This window comes from Microcaecilia unicolor, chromosome 13 (assembly GCF_901765095.1).
Source record: "Microcaecilia unicolor chromosome 13, aMicUni1.1, whole genome shotgun sequence".
In the NCBI taxonomy this organism is placed as follows: Eukaryota; Metazoa; Chordata; class Amphibia; order Gymnophiona; family Siphonopidae; genus Microcaecilia; species Microcaecilia unicolor.
The window spans coordinates 36,876,427-36,900,106 of NC_044043.1; the positions used below are offsets into that span (position 1 = coordinate 36,876,427).

Sequence of the window (23,680 nt, forward strand, 5' to 3'; positions counted from 1 at the left end):
TATATTCGGGAGTAAAAATGAATATCCGAAACTGGCAACAATACCGATCAAGCTGATTCGTTTGCGATCTAGCAAGAATGTTCTCACTAACGGTCTTTTTGAAGGCGTTCATTGTTTATCAGCTGTTTTTCAACAATACTGATCAGACTGATTCATCTGCGTTCTAGCAAGAGTGTTCTCACTAACGGTCTTTTTGAAGACCACCATAATCCATCATTGCCAGTTTCGGATATTCATTTTTACTCCAGTATATAGATTCCTGATGTAGGCCTTTTGGCCGAAACACAACGTTGTGTCGAGTCATTTTATTAGTTAATAAACTTTACTTTATTTTCACTACTTCTGTGGTCCAGTCCTTGGGAATCATGGTTTCCATTCCCACTTCCTTTTGTTGCTTGAGTTTCTCCGTGGGACTTCTTGAGTTCTCCATGTCTGTGGATTCTCTTGTGCATAAAAGTAGGCACCACTGTGGCAAGTGGGAAAGCGCGGGGTACAAATGTAAGAAAAATAAAAAATAAAATAATCCTACAAACTAGCACCATAAATTAAGCCAAGAAGCAAGAGCAACACAACAGCAACCAGCGGCAGGAAATAAAAGCAACCTTTGTACAATAATATGCCCAGAATACAGGTGTGAGATAGCATTGGCCTACCTAAGTATAGGCACATCCACTTATGTCAACTCAATAGCAGGCATGTCTGTTGGCACACCTACGTTCACATGCCATGTGCACAACTGGTAGTATTCCAGAAGCTGCATGCACTGCTAGGTGAAACATCAACACGTCCATCCTCCGCCCATGTTAATGTGCCTCATGCAGTTGCATGTTAAGGGACTTAAATGCATATTTTACAGAATAGCACCGTAGCGCTTATTTACGTAAGTGCCAATTATTGGCATCAATCATGTGCATTAAGTGCTATTATCCTATACATACTGTGTATTGTTGTTTGAATATTTTTATTGCTGTAATTGTCTATTGCTTATGTTTGACTTATTCTTGCTGTACACCGCCTTGAGTGAATTCCTTCAAAAAGGCGGTAAATAAATCCTAATAAATAAATAAATATGAGCACGATATTGGTGCCTAACATTAAGTAAAAATTGCCCTATTTTCATGTGCATAAACCGATGGGCAACTTTACAAGCATGTATCTGAACACGCCATACATGCCAAACACTGTTTACATGCTCATGTTGATTATAAAATTCACCTTCCTGGAGGCCACGTGTATAATGGGTTCCAGAAAAAGCTATGTGCTTGGGCAAGCACTGGTCATGGCGGCTGGCCCTGGAAGCACATCTTATAAAACTGAGGAAATTCTCACATAATCGAAAATGAAAGTTTAAGGATCCACAGCCCAGTTCGGACCTATTTTAACTAAGCTGGAAACCAAAAGGAGTGGGCAAGCTGAAAAGAAACAAACCATGCTTGTGAACAGATGCTTCAGCACATAATTATCAGCAGTGGGCTACAGCAAGGCAACTGCTGTTTTCTAGGTTTCAACAGTTTTTATTAATGAAGCTCAAAAATGGTGTTTACAGAATATAAATGTCTTTACAATCAAGCAACACACACCAAGTACTGAAATTGTACGATATTGCTCGTCTCCATTAATCTTTTAACTTTATCCCCCCCCCCTTGTACTGTTAACTAACATGTAATCAACAAGATCTATTAACCACAATTTCCCAACAACCCTTCCCCCCCATCTTTCCATTCAACCAATTGACACCATATGTTCAAATGCTTGCCCCCCAAAGATATAACCACCTTCAGGTATCAGCTGTACATTCACAAAGCCTTGAATTAAGATCAAACCATAATGTGTTAATTTACTCCTCTCCGTAAGAGAGCCAGGGGGCCTGTGGTCTGATGGCCCTCCTACCCCTCTCCGGAAGACGTCCATATCCTGCTGGGGAAGGGCTAATATAACTCCAAATAGGTTCCCCCCCTTTATTACCCCCCCTCCTAAGCCCCCCCTCCCCCCCCCCCCCCCCCACCGTGGTCTGCTCTACTGTCTTTCCAATTCCTAAATGGTGGTAGAAAGAGGACTATAATCCCAATTAATTTCCATTAGTTGCCGAGGGAAAGTTTGGACAATGCACCAAGTTTATTAATAATATGACTCCTCGCCCTATGGGACAAAGTGTAATATATCCTTCCCAGGTAAGGAAAAAATTGCTTGTGTCCGAGGGTTAAGCAGAGAGTCCTGGAGCTCCATCGTAAGTAAATCATGTAGGCGATTCCTCCATTGCCAAAAGGAGGGGTTCAGTTCTTGTGTCCAGTTAACAAGTATGCACTTCATACCCACCAAAAAAGCCTTATGGGCCATTATATTCTGGTATCTCGTACCCCCCTCCACTGGAGCATGGTAACCCAAAAGAATACTCGTAGGCTGCTGATTGACCGTTTTCCCTCCTATTCTTTCTAAATATCTAACTATCCTGGTCCAGAAGGCTGTTATAGCTGAGCACTTCCAAAAGGCATGGTAGAAATTATTGTCCGGTGCCCCACAGCGTCTACATTGGGCAGATTCTATGTATCCCATCTGATTCAGTCGAGACTGAGAGGTATATGCCCTGTATATCACTCTGACCTGGCATTCTCGGAGGTTTGCGTTTTGCGTCCATTTCAGAACTCCCCTCCAACCCTTTAACAAATCTCCCGGGGTGATCCCTCTTTGTGTGTCTGCTGACCATTTTGCTGCCACTCGTGTGAGGTCTCCCTGTGGTCTTGCCAGTAGCAGCCTTTTATGTAATATGGATATCGAAATAGGATCCTCTGATATCATCTCAAATAATTCCCCCATCTTAGTGGTCAGATCAACACCAAGTGCATCTCGGGGAAGTGAAGCTATATAATGTCTAAGCTGTTCGTATGCAAAACATACCCCCCAATCCGCTTCGTCTAGGTTTAATTCGGCCATTGTTTTAAGATTACCACTAGGCTCCAACCAATAATGTAGAAGTACTTTATCTCCTTCCCCCCAGGATCTCACTATAGGATTTTCAGCCCCTGGGCGGAACGCCTCATTCCCTAGAAGGGGTAGTAATCTACTACATCTAGGATCAAAGGACCACAGCCTAGCCAAGTCCTCCCATATGGCCTTTAAGGGCCACACTAATACACTAGTCCTCAACCTTGTGGTAGGTCCTTCAATGTCCCATGTAAGACATACTCAGGTTTAAGGGGCTACACCTTGCTATTTCTATCCCAATGGGGTATAATCCTCCCTCTGCAGATACCAGTCCCCTAGGTGGCGCAGTAACATGCTACATTATAGCGTTTAATGTCCGGCATTCCCATCCCCCCGTTCCTCCAAGGCCTCACCAGTTGTGAAAATCGTATCTGGGGTGTTTCCCAGCCCACAAAATTTTGAAAGCAGTTTTGTAAAGATCTCACTTCCTGGTGCTTGAGATATAATGGGATTGTCTGTAAAAAGTAAAGCCATTTAGGGAAAAGCACCATATTAAACAAGGAGATGCGGCCTATTAACGATATCGGTAGCCCTGCCCATCTTCCCAGTGTCCTCTTGGTGTCTTCTAGCAAGTATTCTACATTAGCACTATATAGCAGCTTGGGTCCTTGGTGAGTTGGATCCCTAGGTATTTAAACGCCTCCCCCACTCTCTTAAGTGGACAACATAGACTTTCCCACTGCTCCTCCCTCATGTGAAGTGTCATAACCTCAGATTTGTCTAATTGAGCCGAAAACCAGAGTAATCCCCAAATTCAGCAAAAATGTCCAATAGTGACGGTAAGGACACCTGGGGGTCCTGATTATAGTCAAAAGGTCATCTGCGAAGGCCGAGATCTTAAAGGAAGTTTGCTGTATCTGTACCCCTCTCACCTCCCTCATATCTGGATTTCTCTTATAAGAGGGTCAAGCACCAACACAAAAAGAAGGGGCGAGAGGGGACATCCCTGTCGGGTACCCCTGGCAATCCCGAACGTCGCAGATGCCTGCCCGGTTACCCATACCTCCGCAACAGGCCCCTGGTACAGCGTTCTATGGCATGTAGGAAAAACCCTTCCATCCCAAATGCCTTCAGGGAGCAAACATGAAGTCCCAGTTAACCCGATCAAATGCCTTTTCGGCATCAAAACTAATTATTAAGGCCGGGGTTGATGATTCATGTAGGCTTTCCAACGCTCCCAGAATCTGTCTCATATTTCGAGCTACTGATCTTCTCGTACAAAGCCCACCTGAGACTCCTCCACTATCTCCGGCAGGATCCGTGCCAGTCTGTTTGCCAGAATCTTTGCCAGTAATTTTGTTTCAAAAGGAAGCAAAGAGATAGGTCTATATGAACTGGCTAAGAGTGGGTCACGGCCTGGTTTTAACAGGACTATGATTTGTGCCTTCCTTAAAGACTCTGGTAGACCCCCCAGCTCTATACATTTATTGAAAACCTCTGTCAGGCAGGGTACAATATCCGAGCTAAGGAGTTTATAAAACTCAGAGGAGAGCCCATCCACTCCTGGAGACTTATGCAACGGGCTGGCACGTATACCCCAACTCACCTCGTCCTCTGTTATTAATCTATTAAGGCTACTTTGTTGTATCTCTGTGATCTGGGGCAGTGATTGTCCTGCTAAGTAACACTCGGCTTGAAGCCCCTGATCTTCAGGAGGGGAATATAAAGCTTCATAAAACTGCCGGAATACTTCATTCACTCCCTCCAGAGTATGCTGAGTACTCCCCTGTGCATCTCTGATTTGTGACACATATCTGGAACCACCCATTTGCTGCAACAGTCGTGTCATCAATTTCCCTTGCTTATTTGCGTGTTTATATAACTGATAACGATAATAAAAATTTGATTTTTTGGCTTTGGCATGTATTAACTGGTTCAAAGATGACTGGGCTTCTAATAGTCTTGATTTATTTAAGGGCGTTGGGTTAGCACCAAATCTCTGGCGTGCCTGTCCCACTACCTTCCCCATCCTGACTATCTCTGCCTCTCTAGATCTTTTCTTATAGGAATGATATGAAATTATGGCTCCTCTCAGCACGGCCTTGGCCGCTTCCCAAAATAGTATCGGGTCTAAGTGATAACTATTCTCATTAAACTCTGAATATTCTTTCCACTGGGATTGTATATAGGAGGCAAACTGTGGGTCGTAGAACAGTTCTGTGGGAAATCGCCACCTAGGCTTCTGAGTTCTATCCCCATCACACCCAATTGTGATCCACACAAAAGCGTGGTCTGAGACCTGTGTTGGCCCTATCTCAGCCTGTTGTAACCAACATAGTCAATTCTGGATAGTGTATCATGTGCCCTAGATAAATGGGTATAGTCCCTCTCTCCCGGATGGTACAGGCGCCATGCATCAACTAGATCTAACATCGAGCACAGCCGTGGGACTCCCTTTGTCAAGTTCACTGGCCCTACTCTAGAGGCTCCAGTACTATCCAGCAATGGATCATAGACTGAGTTAAAATCTCCCCCCATAAGTATAGGCATCTGATCAAAAGAGTGCACATGTCTCACCAGGGTCTGATAGAACCTCCTGTCATATTGGTTTGGTGCATATATATTAATTAGTAAGAAAGGGTGGTTATTTACATGAGCTTCTAAGAAAACATATCTTCCTAGCGGGTCCACAATTACTCGTTTTTTTGTAATATGAAGCCCTTTGCGGAATAGGATAATGACTCCCGCCTTTCTATTTGGTGACGGGCTTTCCACGTAGTCTCCCACCCACCATTTACACAACTTCTTGTGTTCTATTGCTGTTAGGTGTGTCTCCTGTAACATTGCTATATGTGCCTTTTGTCTATTTAAAGTCTGTAGAATCTTACTTCTTTTGATTGGGGAGGAAATACCCCCCACATTCCAAGATATTAGCTTAACCATAGCCTATCCTATTTGGCTCACGTATGTTATTAAACCTGTTATAAAGAGAAAGGTGTCCCAGCCTACACCTCCCTCTGCTGCCTTGTATACTCTCCTCACTTCCTAATTGACTTCTCCTACCCCATTTACATGCCATACTCACACAGACCTGCTCCCCACCCCCTCCCCTATCCCCCCCCCCCTCCCCTCCCCTCCCCCCCCATGAATTCCCTCCCCCCCCCTCCAATCTGTAAACCCTTGAGTTCCAACAGGGAACTCATCACGTATAGTGTCCTTTCCCCCTCTTTTTTAAGTTACCATCTGCTCCCTGGGGAAAACCCCAACATGTATTATTTATGCCTGTCTCCATTTATTGAGACCGGGTGTTTACCTTATACCCCTCTGTCCATTTATTCCCTTGAGACCAAAGATTAGGTATGGAGATATAGTCTCTATTCATACTTAACAGTCTTCTAGTCCATGTCTCAAAGTCTCTTTCAACTCACATGCTCCGTCAAAGACTTTCTTCTTTAAAACACCATTGTTCCACCATCAGGTTGCAGATTCCTGTACAATACTCTTGAGGAATTCTTTAGCTGCAGCCACCTCTGCAAAGAGTTTATCTCCTCCCTCGTACTGCACCTTCAGTTTAGCAGGATATATCAGCGCAAACCTGATTTTTCTCTCATGTAAAGCCGCACACACGGGCGCAAATTCCTTTCGCGCCGCTGCTACACGTGCTGAGTAATCTTGAAAGCAAAGTATCCGTTGGCCTTCACAGCGAAGCTCTCCTCCTGCCCTTACCGCCTGCAAAATCGCCTGTTTGTGGCCATAGTGGAGAATCTTCATTATCACCGCCCGCGGCCTCGCCGCGCCTTGGCGCTTCGGCCCCAGCCGATGTGCTCTCTCGATGCGCAGCGGGCCCGGCAGGTTATTCATTTTTAATGTGCTCTGAAGCCAGGTTTCTAGAAAGCTGCCCAACTCTGAGTCCTTTATGTGTTCCGGGAGCCCAATTAGTCGTAAATTATTACGACGAGACCTGTTCTCTAAATCGTCTAGTTTGTTTTCTAGCTCCACTATTTTCTTCTGTAGTACCTCCACAGGTTGTTCGGATGTCACTGCTCGGTCTTCCAGGTCACTTATCCGCTGTTGCATGTGGTCCAAATCGAGGTGGAACCCGTCAAGCCGTTCGTGGGCAGATTCTGCGCGGTCAAACAACGCTTGCAGTTTTTTATCGAGGGCCGCCTCTACCGCCGCTGTCACCTCCGCGGTAATTTCTGCTGTCCATACTGAGCAAACGCTCGAATTCGGCGAATGCTGTCCGGGCGCCATCTTGGATTCTGCGATCTTGCCTTTCTCTTTGTCTTTTTTAAGCGTTTTCGCCGCCATTCTTCTTCACAAAGTTACCAAACAACAACCACCCGGTCTCCAAGTGTAAGGCTGGCGAAATTAAAGTTTGTTTTTCCCCTTTGAGGCTGTTAATATCGTAAGATGATGGGGGAATCGCAGGAGCTCAGTTCCAACGTGACTTCACTCCTGCATCACACCACGTGATCTGCAACTGCTGTTTTCTAAAGAGTGAATTCAATATTAAAAGCGCCATCTGGTTACGTATCTTCTTAAGAGCAGTCATAAAATTCTTTAAAAATATGAACATCGCTGTCTTACTTTGCCTGAATACAATTAAATACAAAAATAATGGCTACTTACCAAATGAAAATTCTCTCCCTCGAGGTTTGAAGGTCACGTTAGAACCATTGGTTTGAGTACTGGTTTGCAATACTTGTGTTCCGCCATTAGACCCTGCAAAAGAAGAACAATTGTGTGCACAAATTGTTTTATTATTGCAGAACCTCAAATAGGGGCCCCTTTTGCAGAAAAGCAGTAAGCCCAATGCAGGCTTACTATTCCCCCTCCTGTGACTACTGCCAGCCCAACGCGGGTCGCCGGCTGGAGTCCAGCCATCAGCATGCACCATTTCCGGGAGGAAAAAGGAAACTTCCCAAAAATGGCTTGTGCGGCGGTAACCCAGCAGAAATTCTGCATCGTTGCACGCTGCCCAGTTACCGCGGGAGCCCTTACTGACACCTTAATGGGTGGCAGTAAGGGCTCCCCGCCGCATGGCCATGTGGCATGAGTTCTCTTACTGCATGGCCATGTGTGTCTGGGGGGCTTTTTTACCCGCTGCACTAAAAATGGCCCTGGCGTGCAGGAAAAAGGGCCCCCACTGCTAGCGCAGGGCCCTTTATCCCGCAGCTTGGTAAAAAGGACCCCATAATGACATGGAGAATCTGATGCAACTAACAGAAAAGTAGCGTACTTAAAAGCAGTGGCGTTCTGTGGTTCACTGCCACCCGGGACGGATCGCTGCTGTGCGCACCCCCCCCCCCCCCCCCCCCGCGGCTGCAGGGCAACACAGCACCCCCCTCCCAGCTGCAGGGCAACACGGCACCTCCCCCCTCCCCCCTCCCCAACCCAGTCCCCACCTGTCTACCAGCTCCGTCCACCCGGCGCCTCTGCACTGCTGTAAAAGAAGAAAATTGCCTCGTCAGCCCTTCCCTCACTGTGTCCCACCCTCTGATGTAACATCCTATTTCCTCGAGGGCGGGACACAGTGAGGGATGGGCTGACGAGACGATTTTCTTCTTTTACAGCAGTGCAGAGTCCGCCACACCACGCAGCTGCTGGGTGGACGGAGCTGGTAGGGACTCGCCAGCAGAGCCCCCCCCCATCCGTTGACACCCAGGGTGGACCGCCCCCACCCCCGCCCTTGCTACGCCATTGTTTAAAAGATAACAACTGCTTCATAGACTGATCAGCTCTTTTCATAGAATGAAAACATTTTATATGAATAAAGCAAAGTATGGAGTCCTTTCACTAAGGCGCACTAACAGATTTACTGTGCGCTAACAATTAGTATGCACTAAATGATAAGACGCCCACAGGAATATAATGGATGTCTTATCATTTCGCGTGCCTTAGTAAAAGGACACCTATATTATCAACAATGGGTTATTCACAAGCCACATCCCTCCTGTATCCCCTGACTGTGATCTAGCCTAAATCTTCATTCAACAGCAAACAGTTTCCAGTAATGTTCTGGCATGAATCATTTTATAGTTCCGTCTTATTTGTTAGCTGCAATTTGACCAGAAAGATAAATACATTTGTATTAGGGATGAGTGCTCACTAGCATGCATTCGATTTGTTATGAGCGCCTTAAAAATTTTAAGGGACATTCAAACATTTGAAAGGTATTAATATACAAACAAAACTTTTCCAGAGATGGGAAAGTGATAAAACCACAGGACATGAATTGAGAATGCAGGGGGTTGACTCAGGAATAATGTCAGAAAGTACCTTTTCACAGGGTGGTAGATCCCTGGAATGCCCTCCTGTGGGAGGTGATGGAGGAGATGAAAACAGTAATGGAATTCAAAAATGCGTGGGGTAAACACAAAGGAATCCTGTATGGAAAGAATGGAAGCAAACTGGCAACTCCAGTAATTGGGAATCAGACTTCTACGGTATGTGCCCTGATCATGGCTGAAATACAAAGAAAACAGTGAGGTGAATCCAGGGAGGATAACAATAAAGTCTTTATTGGAGTTGTCTTGTTTCGGCCCAAAGGCCTGCCTCAGGGGTCTTGATGAATCTCTGATGTTGTTATGTATCACTTAACAACAGAAGAATCCTAAAGCAAGTGCCTGGTTGTAAAATCCTTGGTTATCCTCTGTCTTGAGAATACGCTGAATAAGCGAAAAGCCATGTAGCCGGCTAATGTGAACGAAGTGATAGTTGAAAACCGGCTAATGTGAACGAAGCGATTTGGATGGTTTGGAGTGAGGGCTTCGATGACAGCTTCAGTAATTGGGGAACAAGGCCAGTGCCGGGTAGATTTCTACAGTCTGTGCCTTGAAAATGGCAACGAAAGATCTAGATCAAGTATACATATGTAGAATCACAACATAACTTATGCTACAAGTTTATCTTGTTGGACAGACTGGGTGGACTGGACAGGTCTTTATCCGTCATCAGTAAAGTATATGAAATTTAGTTTAATTTGATTCAATCGAGTCGGTTAATTTTCGCTTCATCTAAACAGCCATATATTACTGTTTAACTTTCCAAGTTATTTTCCAAATTAGTAATTTAATCACAGGGCATTAGCAATAAATTCGATATCGATGCAACGACGTTCAATCTCCAAGATTATCAGTTTACTTTCAATTATGAGCATAATCATTTTGTTTAATTACTAATTTCACAATCCAAAGGTATTGCACAACACAAGTATCTATTTAATAGAAATAATATATAATACTTTAATGAGTCTGCTTTTACATTTTCGTTCCATCTTGACTATACAAAAGAATCCATTTTCGTTCCATTTTGACTATACAAGAGAATCCATATCTTTTACATTTATGATCATTTGTAAATTTGATTAAGGTAATATAAATTACCAACTAAGTGGGTTAAGACATAGGAAGTGACGTGCATTGGCTACAGTTTACTTTTAGCGGGAATATACATTTCAAAAAATGCGGATATGACGTAAATAGTGACGTGCTTAGAAGCGGTTACATCTCTATAAAGGAAAATGCATACGTCAATTAAGTTGATTGCCAGTGAACGCCAGTAGCTTTGAAACTCTGTTTAATAAGATATAGATACATTTTCCATACCAGAATTCTACATAACGGTAAGAAACTAAGATTTAATTTAGAGCATACATTACACACATCGATAGAAACACGCATATACTATTTAGATACAACTTTTGAAGGAGTTATCTTCATTTTTAATTAAATTCTATTGCTCCGACCTTTTTCATATTCAAACAGTATATATTTTGTAGGTAAATACAGAAATATTCTACACTACTCACATTCTTTGTTTTGCTGTTAGACCCGCAATAGCTATACTCAGTTGAAAGATGATATAAGCGATATTTACAAGACTTTTTCCTGTAGATATATTATTGTGTCTTTAAGACTCCCGTTATATATGTTATAAGAACATCGTTTTCCGCTATCATTACAAACACCATACCGTTGTTTTGCTGATAGACTAGGTATAGCTATATTCAGCTGAAAGATGATGTAAGCGATGTTTACAGAATTCTTTTCTGTGGATATACTACTTCGTCCTCCAGACTCTCGTTATATATGTCATAAGAACATTGGTTCCCGCCATTATTACAAATATCATGTAATTTTTTAATAAATAGAACTATGTATAAGATAATATATGATCTACAAAAGGAAATATATAGAACTATAGTAAGATTTAGAATATCTATCTCCATAGTTTACATATTGTCTCCCTTTTTATCATACAGATTGTTGTCAAACTACGCACACAGCCTTTCTAAAGGTAGTGTGTTATTGAATAAAATTTTATTGAATTTCCTACAAGAACTTATATTGCCAGAGAATATATACATGGTGTAACAGGTAAATTTTAAAATCAAAAATTATGTATTATATATCTAGATTGTATATAACATTTTTTACTTCACAATGATCATTTATTTGCATCATATCATATATACATATATAGAAGTCTTAGCACTTGTAGAAATTCTGTCAATTTAACATATATATAATTAGTTTTTAAAGATAAAATTCTCACTAATAACATGAGATTCATTGACAGATAAATTTAAAATTGAGTCTGATATATATTGTTTAACAGTTCCTTAATAAGTATGTAATTAATATTTTTTTTGTCTTTTTTGTCTTTTAATTTTTTTATTTTTTCGTTTTTCATATAGTATTTAGCAAGATCCCTTTTCAAAACGTAATATAAGAGCAATGGACCTTTTATTGTAGTACATTTGTTTCTTTGTTTTTTATTGCATAATAATTTATAGTTTAAGAGATAAAAATTGATATGTTTTAAATTAAATTTGTTTTATTTAGACTCCTGACGCAGGCCGGTTGGGCCGAAACACAGCTGTGTCGAGTCATATCACCTTAATAAAATCATCTTAATTAATTCATTTTTTTGCATTTTTCTTGTGTCGTCCTTTTCTGATTTTTGATTTTGTTTACACACACATTTTTCTTTTTTTCTTGTGCATATTTTTGCAATCCTCATCTTTTCAATTCTTTATTTCCTTGTTCCATTTTTTTTGTTGTTTCTTCTTTTTTTCTTCTTTTTTTCCTTTTTTTTTCATTTTACCGTTATTTTGCGTCATCTTCGCTGTGTTTGATTATTGTTGTTTTCTGCGAAGACAGGTTTCTTCTGTATTTGTTACAACATTGTATGAAATATATATTATTTTTTACATAACATATTACAGAGATTAGTGACCAGCAATTTTGGAGTTCGAATACTATAAAGATGCTGTAATACTGAGTGAGATATTGCATGGATTGATTGAGGAGCATCGCATGTTGGTTTCAATTGTATAACTATGAGCAGTGTTAAACTGTAATCATGTTTTTAGCAGTTTAATATTTATATTGTTTACAAATAGCACTGATTGTACAGGAAACAATTCTAATTAAGAATGTAAGATATTAGGAAATCAATAAGGTTTTTTTTTTAGCAAATTACATCATAACATTCTATAGGTAATTCATAATTTTATGATCTTATGTACAGTGGTGGAAATAAGTATTTGATCCCTTGCTGATTTTGTAAGTTTGCCCACTGACAAAGACATGAGCAGCCCATAATTGAAGGGTAGGTTATTGGTAACAGTGAGAGATAGCACATCACAAATTAAATCCGGAAAATCACATTGTGGAAAGTATATGAATTTATTTGCATTCTGCAGAGGGAAATAAGTATTTGATCCCCCACCAACCAGTAAGAGATCTGGCCCCTACAGACCAGGTAGATGCTCCAAATCAACTCGTTACCTGCATGACAGACAGCTGTCGGCAATGCTCACCTGTATGAAAGACACCTGTCCACAGACTCAGTGAATCAGTCAGACTCTAACCTCTACAAAATGGCCAAGAGCAAGGAGCTGTCTAAGGATGTCAGGGACAAGATCATACACCTGCACAAGGCTGGAATGGGCTACAAAACCATCAGTAAGACGCTGGGCGAGAAGGAGACAACTGTTGGTGCCATAGTAAGAAAATGGAAGAAGTACAAAATGACTGTCAATCGACAAAGATCTGGGGCTCCACGCAAAATCTCACCTTGTGGGGTATCCTTGATCATGAGGAAGGTTAGAAATCAGCCTACAACTACAAGGGGGGAACTTGTCAATGATCTCAAGGCAGCTGGGACCACTGTCACCACGAAAACCATTGGTAACACATTACGACATAACGGATTGCAATCCTGCAGTGCCCGCAAGGTCCCCCTGCTCCGGAAGGCACATGTGACGGCCCGTCTGAAGTTTGCCAGTGAACACCTGGATGATGCCGAGAGTGATTGGGAGAAGGTGCTGTGGTCAGATGAGACAAAAATTGAGCTCTTTGGCATGAACTCAACTCGCCGTGTTTGGAGGAAGAGAAATGCTGCATATGACCCAAAGAACACCGTCCCCACTGTCAAGCATGGAGGTGGAAATGTTATGTTTTGGGGGTGTTTCTCTGCTAAGGGCACAGGACTACTTCACCGCATCAATGGGAGAATGGATGGGGCCATGTACCGTACAATTCTGAGTGACAACCTCCTTCCCTCCGCCAGGGCCTTAAAAATGGGTCGTGGCTGGGTCTTCCAGCACGACAATGACCCAAAACATACAGCCAAGGCAACAAAGGAGTGGCTCAGGAAGAAGCACATTAGGGTCATGGAGTGGCCTAGCCAGTCACCAGACCTTAATCCCATTGAAAACTTATGGAGGGAGCTGAAGCTGCAAGTTGCCAAGCGACAGCCCAGAACTCTTAATGATTTAGAGATGATCTGCAAAGAGGAGTGGACCAAAATTCCTCCTGACATGTGTGCAAACCTCATCATCAACTACAGAAGACGTCTGACCGCTGTGCTTGCCAACAAGGGTTTTGCCACCAAGTATTAGGTCTTGTTTGCCAGAGGGATTAAATACTTATTTCCCTCTGCAGAATGCAAATAAATTCATATACTTTCCACAATGTGATTTTCCGGATTTAATTTGTGATGTGCTATCTCTCACTGTTACCAATAACCTACCCTTCAATTATGGGCTGCTCATGTCTTTGTCAGTGGGCAAACTTACAAAATCAGCAAGGGATCAAATACTTATTTCCACCACTGTATAGAAGATCAAGCTATAAGAATATTAATTTATATTTATGTAGTATTATTTATGATAATCTATACTAGATGACTGATTTCATTTGATGAAATATCATGTTTATGGTATATATTGAGACTCAGTGCAGGATACTTTTGAAGTACTCAGGTTATGTCTGTTGGCAATTAGCCAAAGGTGAGAGCGAACCGCCTGAAGTTAAATGTGACAAAACCTCAGATCCTCCTACTCTCGGGCCATCCTTGTGTTGATGTACTTCCTCTTTCATAATTGGAAATTAATCCATAACACAGATTCGTAATTTAGGAGTAATTTTAGATTCCTCATTGACTTTGAAATTCCATATACTAAAGATAATCAAGGATGTGTTTTTCAAATTGAGACAGTCTAAGGCATCTGTTGAGCGGCAATAACTATAGGATGGTAATCCAAAGAATTATAACTCCATGCTTTGACTATTGTAATGGTCTACTGGTACCCTGTTTCCCCGAAAATAAGACATCCCTGAAAATAAGACCTAGTAGAGGTTTTGCTGAATTGCTAAATATAAGGCCTCCCCCGAAATTAAGACCTAGCAAAGTTTTTGTTTGGCCCCAATGGGACATGGACACAGAAACCTTAATTTTTTTTGCTGCAACCCAAAGACGAAATAACATAAAAGAAATGCAAGAAACAAGACTGAGGTGGAAAATCTATCGTCCAGCGGACTCCTACCATCCTCCTTCACGCTTTTGTGAAGATCAACTACCGGTAAGTGAGCCCGGAAAGAAAAGAAACATCCCCCTTGCAGAAATAATAAAGAAAAGAAAATGAGTAACCGAGCCCTTTCGGCGCTGCTCCATCGCCCAAGGGCTAAGTCAGACTAGAAGGATGGAAAGTGTTGCGAATGTACAGGAGGAGCGCATAAAGCGCCACCAATGGGGAACGGAGCTACTGTAGAATTTTTTTAACGTTTGTAATATGGTAGGGATGATCCTGCGCCCTAAGCCCTCTCACAACCTCCCGAGACCCCCAGCCAGAGCAGCCCGGCCCCACATTCCATTACCTTCCCTAGTTCATACCCCTCCTCCATTCCCAGCCCGGCCAGGGCGGCTCTGCTCCGCTCGAGTCCTGCGGTCACTGTGGGCAGATAGGCGAGCCACGGCCTACTCCTGCAGGATACCGCCCCCCACTTCAATACTGTTCCCGACTGCCACAGTCCCCCTACTACTCCCGAATAAGACATCCCCTGAAAATAAGACCTAGCGCATCTTTGGGAGCAAAAATTAATATAAGACACTGTCTTATTTTCGGGGAAACACGGTAGGATTACCAAGGAACAGGATTCCAGCACTACAAGATGTGCAAAATGCTGCTGCAAGAGTATTAGAGGGTTGTTCTTGATTTACATAAGAACGTAACATAGGAACATAAGAGTAGCCATACTAGGTCAGACCTATGGTCTATCTAGCTCAGTATCCTGTTTCCAACAGTGGCTAAGCCAGGTCACAAGTACCTGGCAGAAACCCATATTGCGGAAACATTCCATGCTACAAATCCCAGGGCAAGCAGTTGCTTTCCCATGTCTGTCTCAATAACAGACTATGGACCTTTCCTCCAGAAACTTGTCCAAAACTTTTTAAAACACAAATATACTGAACACTGTTACCACATCCTCCGGCAGAGTTGCAGAATGTAACTATTTGTTGAGTGAAAAATGATTTCCTCCTATTTGTTTTAAAAGTATTTCCATGTAATTCCTTGAGTGTCCCCTAGACTTTGTACTTTTGGAACAAGTAAAAAATCAATTTACTTCTACTTGTTCTACACTACTTAGGATTTTGTAGAAAACAATCATATCTCCCCTCGTCCATCTCTTTTCCAAGCTGAAGAGCCCTAATCTCTTTAGCCTTTCCTCATACGAGAGGAGTTCCACCGACTTCATCATTTTAGTCGCTCTTCTTTGAACCTTTTCTAATTGCACTATATCTTTTTTGAGATACAGTGACCAGAACTGAACACAATACTCAAGGTGCGGTTGCACCATGGAGCGATACAGAGGCACTATAGTATTTTCTGTCTTATTCACCATCCCTTTCCTAATAATTCCTAGCATCCTGTTTGCTTTTTTGGCTGCCACTGCACACTGAGCAGAAAATTTTAGAGTATTATGTACAACCTAGATCTTTTTCTTGAGTGCTGACCCCCCAAGGTGGACCCTAGCATCAGGAAACTATGATTCCGATTATACCTTCCAATGTGCATCATCTTGCATTTGTCCACATTAAATTTCATCTGCCATTTGGATGTCCAGTCTTCTAACTTCCTAAGGTCTTCCTGCAATATTTCATAGTCCGGATGTGATTTCACAACCTTAAATGGTTTTGTGTCATCTCCAGATTTAATCACCACACTCGTCATTCCGATTTCCATATCATTTACAAATATGTTAAATAGCACCGGTCCCAGTACTGATCCCTGTGGCACTCCACTGTTCACCCTCCTCCATTGAGAGAAATTACTATTTAACCCTACCCTTTGTTTTCTGTCCAATAACTAATTCCTAATTGACACCAGAACTTTGCCTTCCATCCAATGACTCTTTAATTTTCTCAGGACTCTCGTGAGGAAGTTTATCAACAGCTTTCTAAAAATCGAGATACACTACATCAACTGGCTCACCTTTATCCACATGTTTATTCACCCCTTCAAAGAAATGAAGCAAATTGGTGAAGCAACACTTCCCTTGGCTGAACCCATGCTGACTCTGTCCCATTAAACCATGTTTATCTATGTGTTCCGTCATTTTATTCTTTATAATAGTTTTCACTATTTTGCCCAGCACTGACGTCAGGCTTACCGGTCTGTAATTTCCCGGATCACCACTGGAACCCTTTTTAAAAATTGGCGTCACATTGGCCACCCTCCAATCTTCAGGTACTACCGACGATTTTAAAGACAAGTTACATATTACTAACAGCAGATCAGCAATTTCATGCTTGAGTTCTTTGAGTACCCTTGGATGTATGCCATCCAGTCCAGGTGATTTACTACTCTTTAATTTGTCAATTTGCTTCAGTACATCTTCCAGGTTCACCGAGATTTCTTTCAGTTCCTCTGCATCATCACTCTTGAAAACCATTTCTGGTAGAGGCAGATCTCTTATATCTTGTTCTGTAAAGACAGAATCAAAAAATTCAGTTTCTCCGCTATAGTCTTGTCCTCCTCCCTGAGTGCCCCTTTTGCTCCTTCATGATCTAACGGTCCCATGGATTCCCTTGCAGGCTTTCTGCTTCTGATCTACCTGAAAAGTTGTTGCTGTGAGTTTTAGCCTCTGTGGTAAATTTCTCTTCATATTCTCGTTAGCCTTCTTTATCAATGCTTTACATCTGAGTTGCCGGTGCTTATGGAGTGGAGGAGTAGCTTAGTGGTTAGTGCAGCAGACTTTGATCCTGGGGAACTAGGTTCGATTCCCACTGTAGCTCCTCATGACTCTGGGCAAGTCACTTAACCCTCCACTGCCCCAGGTACAAATAACTGTATATAATAAATAAACCACTTTCAATGTAGTTGCAAAAATCACAGAAAGGTGGTATATCAAGTCCCATTCCCTTTCCCTTATGTTGCTTCTAATTTTCTTCATTTGGGTCCTTTTTCCATTCTTTGAAGGACAATCTTTTTGCTTTAATTGCCTCTTTTACTTCATGATGGCTGTTGTTTTCTCTTCTTTTCACCTTTGCAAATACATGGAATGCATCTGGTCTGGGCTTCCAAGATGGTATTTTTGAATAGTGTCCATGCCTGATTTAGTGTCCTAACCTTGGCCGATCCTTTTTGCTTCTTTTTAACAATTTTCATTTTATTATAGTCGCCCTTTCAAGAATGAAATGCAGCTACAGTAGATTTCCTTTGCGAGTTCATCCCAGATTGTAGCACAAACTTGATCATATTATAATCACTGTTTCACAGGGGACCCAATATCACCACCTCTCGCACTACGCCCTGATTGCCATCAAGGACCAGTTCCAAAATGACTTCTCCTCTTGTTGGTTCCTGGACCTGTTGCTCTAAGAAGCAGTCATGTATTACATCTAAAACTTTTATCTCCTTGGAACTCCCTGATGTAACATTTATCCAGTCAATATTGAAATCACCCATTATTATAGTATTGCCCAATTCGCCAGCTTTTCTAATTTCTGTAAACATTTCTTCACCTGTCTGTTCGTTCTGTTCCAATGGACGGTAGTACAGTCCTACAAGAATACTCCTTCCCTTCACACATGGAATTTTTATCCATACTGGTTCCACGCTGCTATCTGTTTCATGTGGAACGTTTATTTTATTTGACTCAATTCCCTCTTTAACATACAGCACAACCGCCTCCAATTTGATCCTCTCTCTCATTGCAATACAATCTGTACCCTGTTAAACTGTCCCATCGATTGTCCTCTTTCCACCAATTCTCTGAGATGCCTATTATATCTACCTCATCATTTACTGCTATATACTCTAACTGTCCCATCTCATTTTTTAGGCTTCTAGCATTTGTATACAGGCATTTTAAATTGTGTTTTGTCCTTGGATCTACAAGCTGCTTAGAAGTTGACCCCTCCTAAGGGACACCACCTTGCAAGTGGTGGAGGGGCTTCCGTGTTTCAATGACTCAGAGGGCTATGCTGTAGGGTTACCCTTATCAGACAGGCCTCTGAGGAGAAACCAGACAAAGAGTGTCCCAACCTGGAGGATCCAAGATGGCGTTGAGGGAGGACGTATGTTAGTTGAGTTCCCGTTTTACACCAGAATGCCTGAAGAAGAAGGCGCGCTCCCCAGAGAATGGGGAAGAGAAAAGGCAAAGCCGTGGTGCTGTCCTCCTCGAACACGGCTGGGGTTCCCACCACTTCTCAGTCTACTTTGGAGAGATTCGGGGTCATAACGTCGGGGATATCGGTTCTTGCTTCGGGGAACAGCAAGGCTTTATTGCCGAATCTCAGTGGAGGGAGTGACTTTGAGTCCCCCTGTTGACACGACCCCTCCAAGACCCGGAAATAGTAATGCTTCGCTATGGAGGTCAATAATGGAAACGCCCAAAGTGGGTTAGGATTTTCATGTGTCCCGAGGAGGCCCTGGCGCAGCATCGACTCCAGATAATAAACCAACTGGGGGATTGGAGAGTGAGCTCTTCCCCCCGAAGATATCTGGAGCAGTTTCTGTGGAGAAATTGGACTTGGTGAAGCCAATAATGTCATAAAGGACATACTATAGGAACTGCAGCAGAATGTGGATAACTGTCTTCTTCAGATGTTTAAAAGTTTTCACTATGTGAGTTAAAGAATTTATATTAATACTTATCTAACAAAGTGGAAGTCCAAGATATAAAAAGAGACTTTGATTACGGAAATGGCTTCTCTATGAAAATTAGATAATTTGGTAATGAAGAATAGTTATTTTTCTTGTAAAAACTGGAATTTCTGGAGAACCAATTAAGGGAAAATAACTTGTGAATGATAAATTTATCTATAATATTCTATATATTAGCTACTGAATTCTTGAAGAAATATTTCTCTGATACTTTGCTAATACCTTCTGATAGCCACCTTTTGGTGACTAAAATTATATTTCCTTTAAAATCTTCTTTCAGAGAAAAGAGACATGTTTAATTGACATTTTGGAAAATTCAGAAGTTATAGATAGAGTTATATTATTAGTGACTTTCGTCTTTGATTTAGATAGGAACAATGTTTTGAAATTGTATTTCCGATACATGGTTGATAGTTTTTTGGGTTCAAAGATGTATATATTTCCGGACACATCAAGGGAATCGCAGACTGGGAGGTGTGAAGTCTTGGCTTTTCAGCCAGGAATCATTGCCCCAGGTGGGACCTTCCTAGCGCGATTCCCTTGTACGTGTTTTATTTTCCTTATTATTTATTTGTTTGAACCTAAGAAATTATAGAGTTTGTGGAAACAGATGAAGAATCCTCTGCAGCAACTTCCTTCAATTACCAATGTACCGGCTGCAATAGCCGATTAACCTTCCTCCCTCAGAAAATGTGAAGTGTAAGATTAACCGTTTTGAGTTTTTCTTATTTTCTTTAAGATTGTTTTCCTGATCTTGGATCTTCCAATTGTGGACAATTATGTAAATATATATTGTTGAGAGAAAATGTTTTCCTTTTTATATTAATTTCTGTATTTCCTTACATTTATGTGATAAATGTGAATGTAATTAAGTAAAATGATAAATAAAAAAAAAAAAAAAAAAAAAAGAAGTTGAAACCACCTGGTGGTTGCTGAAACCCTCAACACACCTCCCACACTCAGTCATCCTGTGGTTGAGAGAACTGGCTTCTCAGCAATTCTAGAAACATAGAAACATGATGGCAAATAAGGGCCATATGGCCCATCCAGTCTGCTCATCCTCAGTAACCATTAACTCCTCCTTTTCCTAAAGGATCCCACGTGTCTGTCCCACGCCTTCTTAAACTCTGACACAGTCTTCGTCTCCACAACCTCCACTAGAAGGCTATTGCAAACATCCATCACCCTTTCTGTGAAAGAGTATTTCCTCAGATTTGTCCTAAGCCTATTTCCTCTTAACTTCATCTTATGCCCTCTCATTCCAGAGGTTTCCTTCATTTGAAAAAGGCTCACCTCCTGTACACTAACGCCACTGAGATATTTAAACGTCTCTATCATATCCCCTCTCTCTCACCTCTCTTCCAGCGTATACATGTTGAGGTTCATGAGCCTGTTCCTATATGTTTTATGACCAAGTCCGCTGATCAATTTTGTAGCCGCTCTCTGGACCAACTCCATCTTGTTTGTATCTTTCTGTAAGTCTCCAGAATTGCACAGAGTATTCTAAATGGGGCCTCACTAGAGACTTGTACACTTTTTAGTGGGATTCCAGGGCTGAAGCTGCTACTGAGCCCATCTGTCAGTTTCCTTAATTTATTTTTTTTAAACGCTGAACTTTATGTGGCTCCCATGAGGTCTCAGGGAAAGTGCAAGTAAAGATAATTTGTGTGTGTGTGTGTGGGGTGGGGGGGGGGGGGGGGGGGAGTCAGGAGTCCAAACCAGGCCAGAATCTGGATAGGGAATCCAGTCAGAGGACCTCTCCTGATCAAGAATACATCAATCAGGCTGCAGATTCAGGAACATCAGTTGCTTTGGTCTGTAGTCCAAGGGGAACAGCACTAGAACTGTACCCTGAATCTTGCTCTACCAGGTTTTATAGCCCTAACAATGGTGCTTTGGGGCCTTGGTGACCTGTCTTCTCCAGGGATCGTTATCCCTAGGACTGCTGTCCTAGGACATACTCCAACCTCACTACTGCACCAGCCTAGCATGTGACCACCAACTGCTGGAAACAGAGAATACTGGCAACTGCCTCATCTGCATCCCTTGTTTATACAGTGATGTCAGTGTAAAGCTGTGGTCCTCTGTCTCCAACTGTTGGCAGAGTGGCATAAACCCACCCATCTGGGCTGATCTGGCTGGATGGTAAGGGAAATTCTGTTACGTAACTTTCTTTTTACATGATCACAAACTGAAGAGCAGAGGATAGCAGGAACTCCTAAAAAGATCTTGACTCCTGTGGCTGCCCGTGGCATTTTCAGCACGTTTGGGGTACATTTAAGTAACATGTGTTAAGGTTTTCCAGTTATCATATGGTAATTGTCAAATGAACACCTGGGAACTGCAAAACCTTTGTCTTAACTATTGGGGGCATTCCCCAGTGGAAGGGCTGCTGTGGTGTTAATGCGAAAAAAAAAAGCTGCTACCACATTAACTATACAGCAAATGATGGGTGGTGTAGCTACTACACCTTTTGCTTATTGTACATCTCAAAATACAAATTGTCATGTTAGCTGTTTAAGGGGCCCTTTTACAATGTTTCCAGCATAACAAAATATATATTTTTTAATTTTTGTGGTGTCAGATTAGAGCGGTAGCTCTTACTATTACCTAAATAGGTGGCAATAAGGGCTTCCCCCAGAAATGGCTGCGCGGCAAGTAATTTGCTTACTGCACAGTCCTTTTTAAAAAAAGGGCCAAGCCTTTTACCCACTGCAGTAAAATGGGGCCTCGGCACGTGGAAAATCCATGCGACGAGTTCAAGAGTTAAACAAATAACAGGGCAAAGTAAACAGGCCCCTTTGTCCGCATATAATCACTATTTCTGGAATACCTGCTAGATTTACAAATGCTTTATGTTTTGGGGCTATTATGGTTAACAGTAAGCAGATGATCATGCAGGAAAATCAGATATGGGAAAGGTGCCTTGGGGTCATCTTACCTTCAAGGGTGACCTCAACCTCTGGAATTTTTGCATTACTCCCAGGGCTTCTCGCTGTCTCTGAACTCTGAAATTCTACAAGTCAACCAGTCTGTTACACGTTGATAATTCACAAATAGCATATTTACCAAATTAGGGGTCGTTTTTCTAAAGATGTGCTAATGGAATTAGTGCGAGTTAAGTGCCATGCAGCCCATAGGTATATAATGGACTGTGCAGCATTTAACCCATTAGTGCCCAACATTCCCATGTCAATTTGTTCCCATGTGGCTTATTATGGGAACATTGGGCACTAATGGGTTAATGCACCTTTAATCAAAGGATCCCTTAATCTTTAGGGAATCACAAAAGAAATTTAGCAAAAATATTTAGAGGCACGTGGTATCATATAGAAAAAAACACCTGAGGTAAAATGTAATGTTTAAACTTTAAAGATATCCCATCTCTACATGACAGTTTGTTTTAAGCAGTAATTTTATTGTTGAAAAGGTCACAAAAATTAAACATTTAAATAATAAGTGGCCTTTTACAAAGGTGCAGTAGTATTTATACCGTGTGCTAATGATTAGCATGCATGAAACACTAGAGACGCGCACAGGAATATATGGGCGTCTCTAGCATTTAGTGCACGCCGAAAATGCTAGTGCACCTTTGTAAAAGGTCCACTAAAGTACTCAGGGTTCTATTTGCTAAGCTGCCTTGACTGCTAACATGACAATTAACACACTCTAACAGTTAACAAGATAACTTAATAGTTAACAAGTGGAATTTCCACACTAACTACTAATATAGCAAAAAAGGAGCGAGATCAACACGACACTTCCAAAACACTGTGGAGGCGAGTAATCAAAATGCTTTATTAAATAGAAATTTAAAAAACTTGACATGGAGCCGTGTTTCGGCGAAAAAAATGCCTGCTTCAGGAGTCTGTTTGTTGTGTAAGCCAATGTATGAAACACCATAAGCAAGGCAGCCAAATCAAGCCTTTAGAAAGACTATTGACAGATTAATGCGCCAAACATAAGCTTAAAAAAAAACAAAGCTGGAACAGCAAACAACCGCAGTGGTGCTAAGCAAAAAAACGCTGAGGCTGTAGCATGATATGAGCGTAATTATCAGAGTTATTGATTTTATTGGGACAGAATCAGATAAACTGGTCTGGCTTTCATCTCCCCCTTGCCCCCTGGAAACTACTGATAACAAAAACTAGCTAGGTGGATACCTAAGCCCATTAACACATCTCCAAAGAACAAAACTCTGAAGATGGACAGTAATCACAGAGACTGGAGTTAACAAAAGACAGTGAAACTCCACCTATTACTCAGACTGAAAAGCCCATCTATCAGACAAAAGAA

The 23,680-nt window shown here is 41.8% G+C and overlaps 1 protein-coding gene across 5 annotated transcripts in view; it reads right to left on the minus strand.

Annotated features, from left to right (window-relative positions):
- The window catches only part of GTF2I (general transcription factor IIi), a 263,654-nt gene that overhangs the window by 35,472 nt on the left and 204,502 nt on the right, over nt 1–23,680 (minus strand). For all 5 annotated transcript variants that reach the window (XM_030186158.1, XM_030186159.1, XM_030186155.1 and 2 more), the window contains exons 23-24: nt 22,326–22,400; nt 7,555–7,647 (exon numbers count right to left, since the gene is read on the minus strand). In XM_030186158.1, the coding sequence (XP_030042018.1) occupies nt 7,555–7,647; nt 22,326–22,400 (168 nt within the window). The remainder of the gene's footprint in view (nt 1–7,554; nt 7,648–22,325; nt 22,401–23,680) is intronic.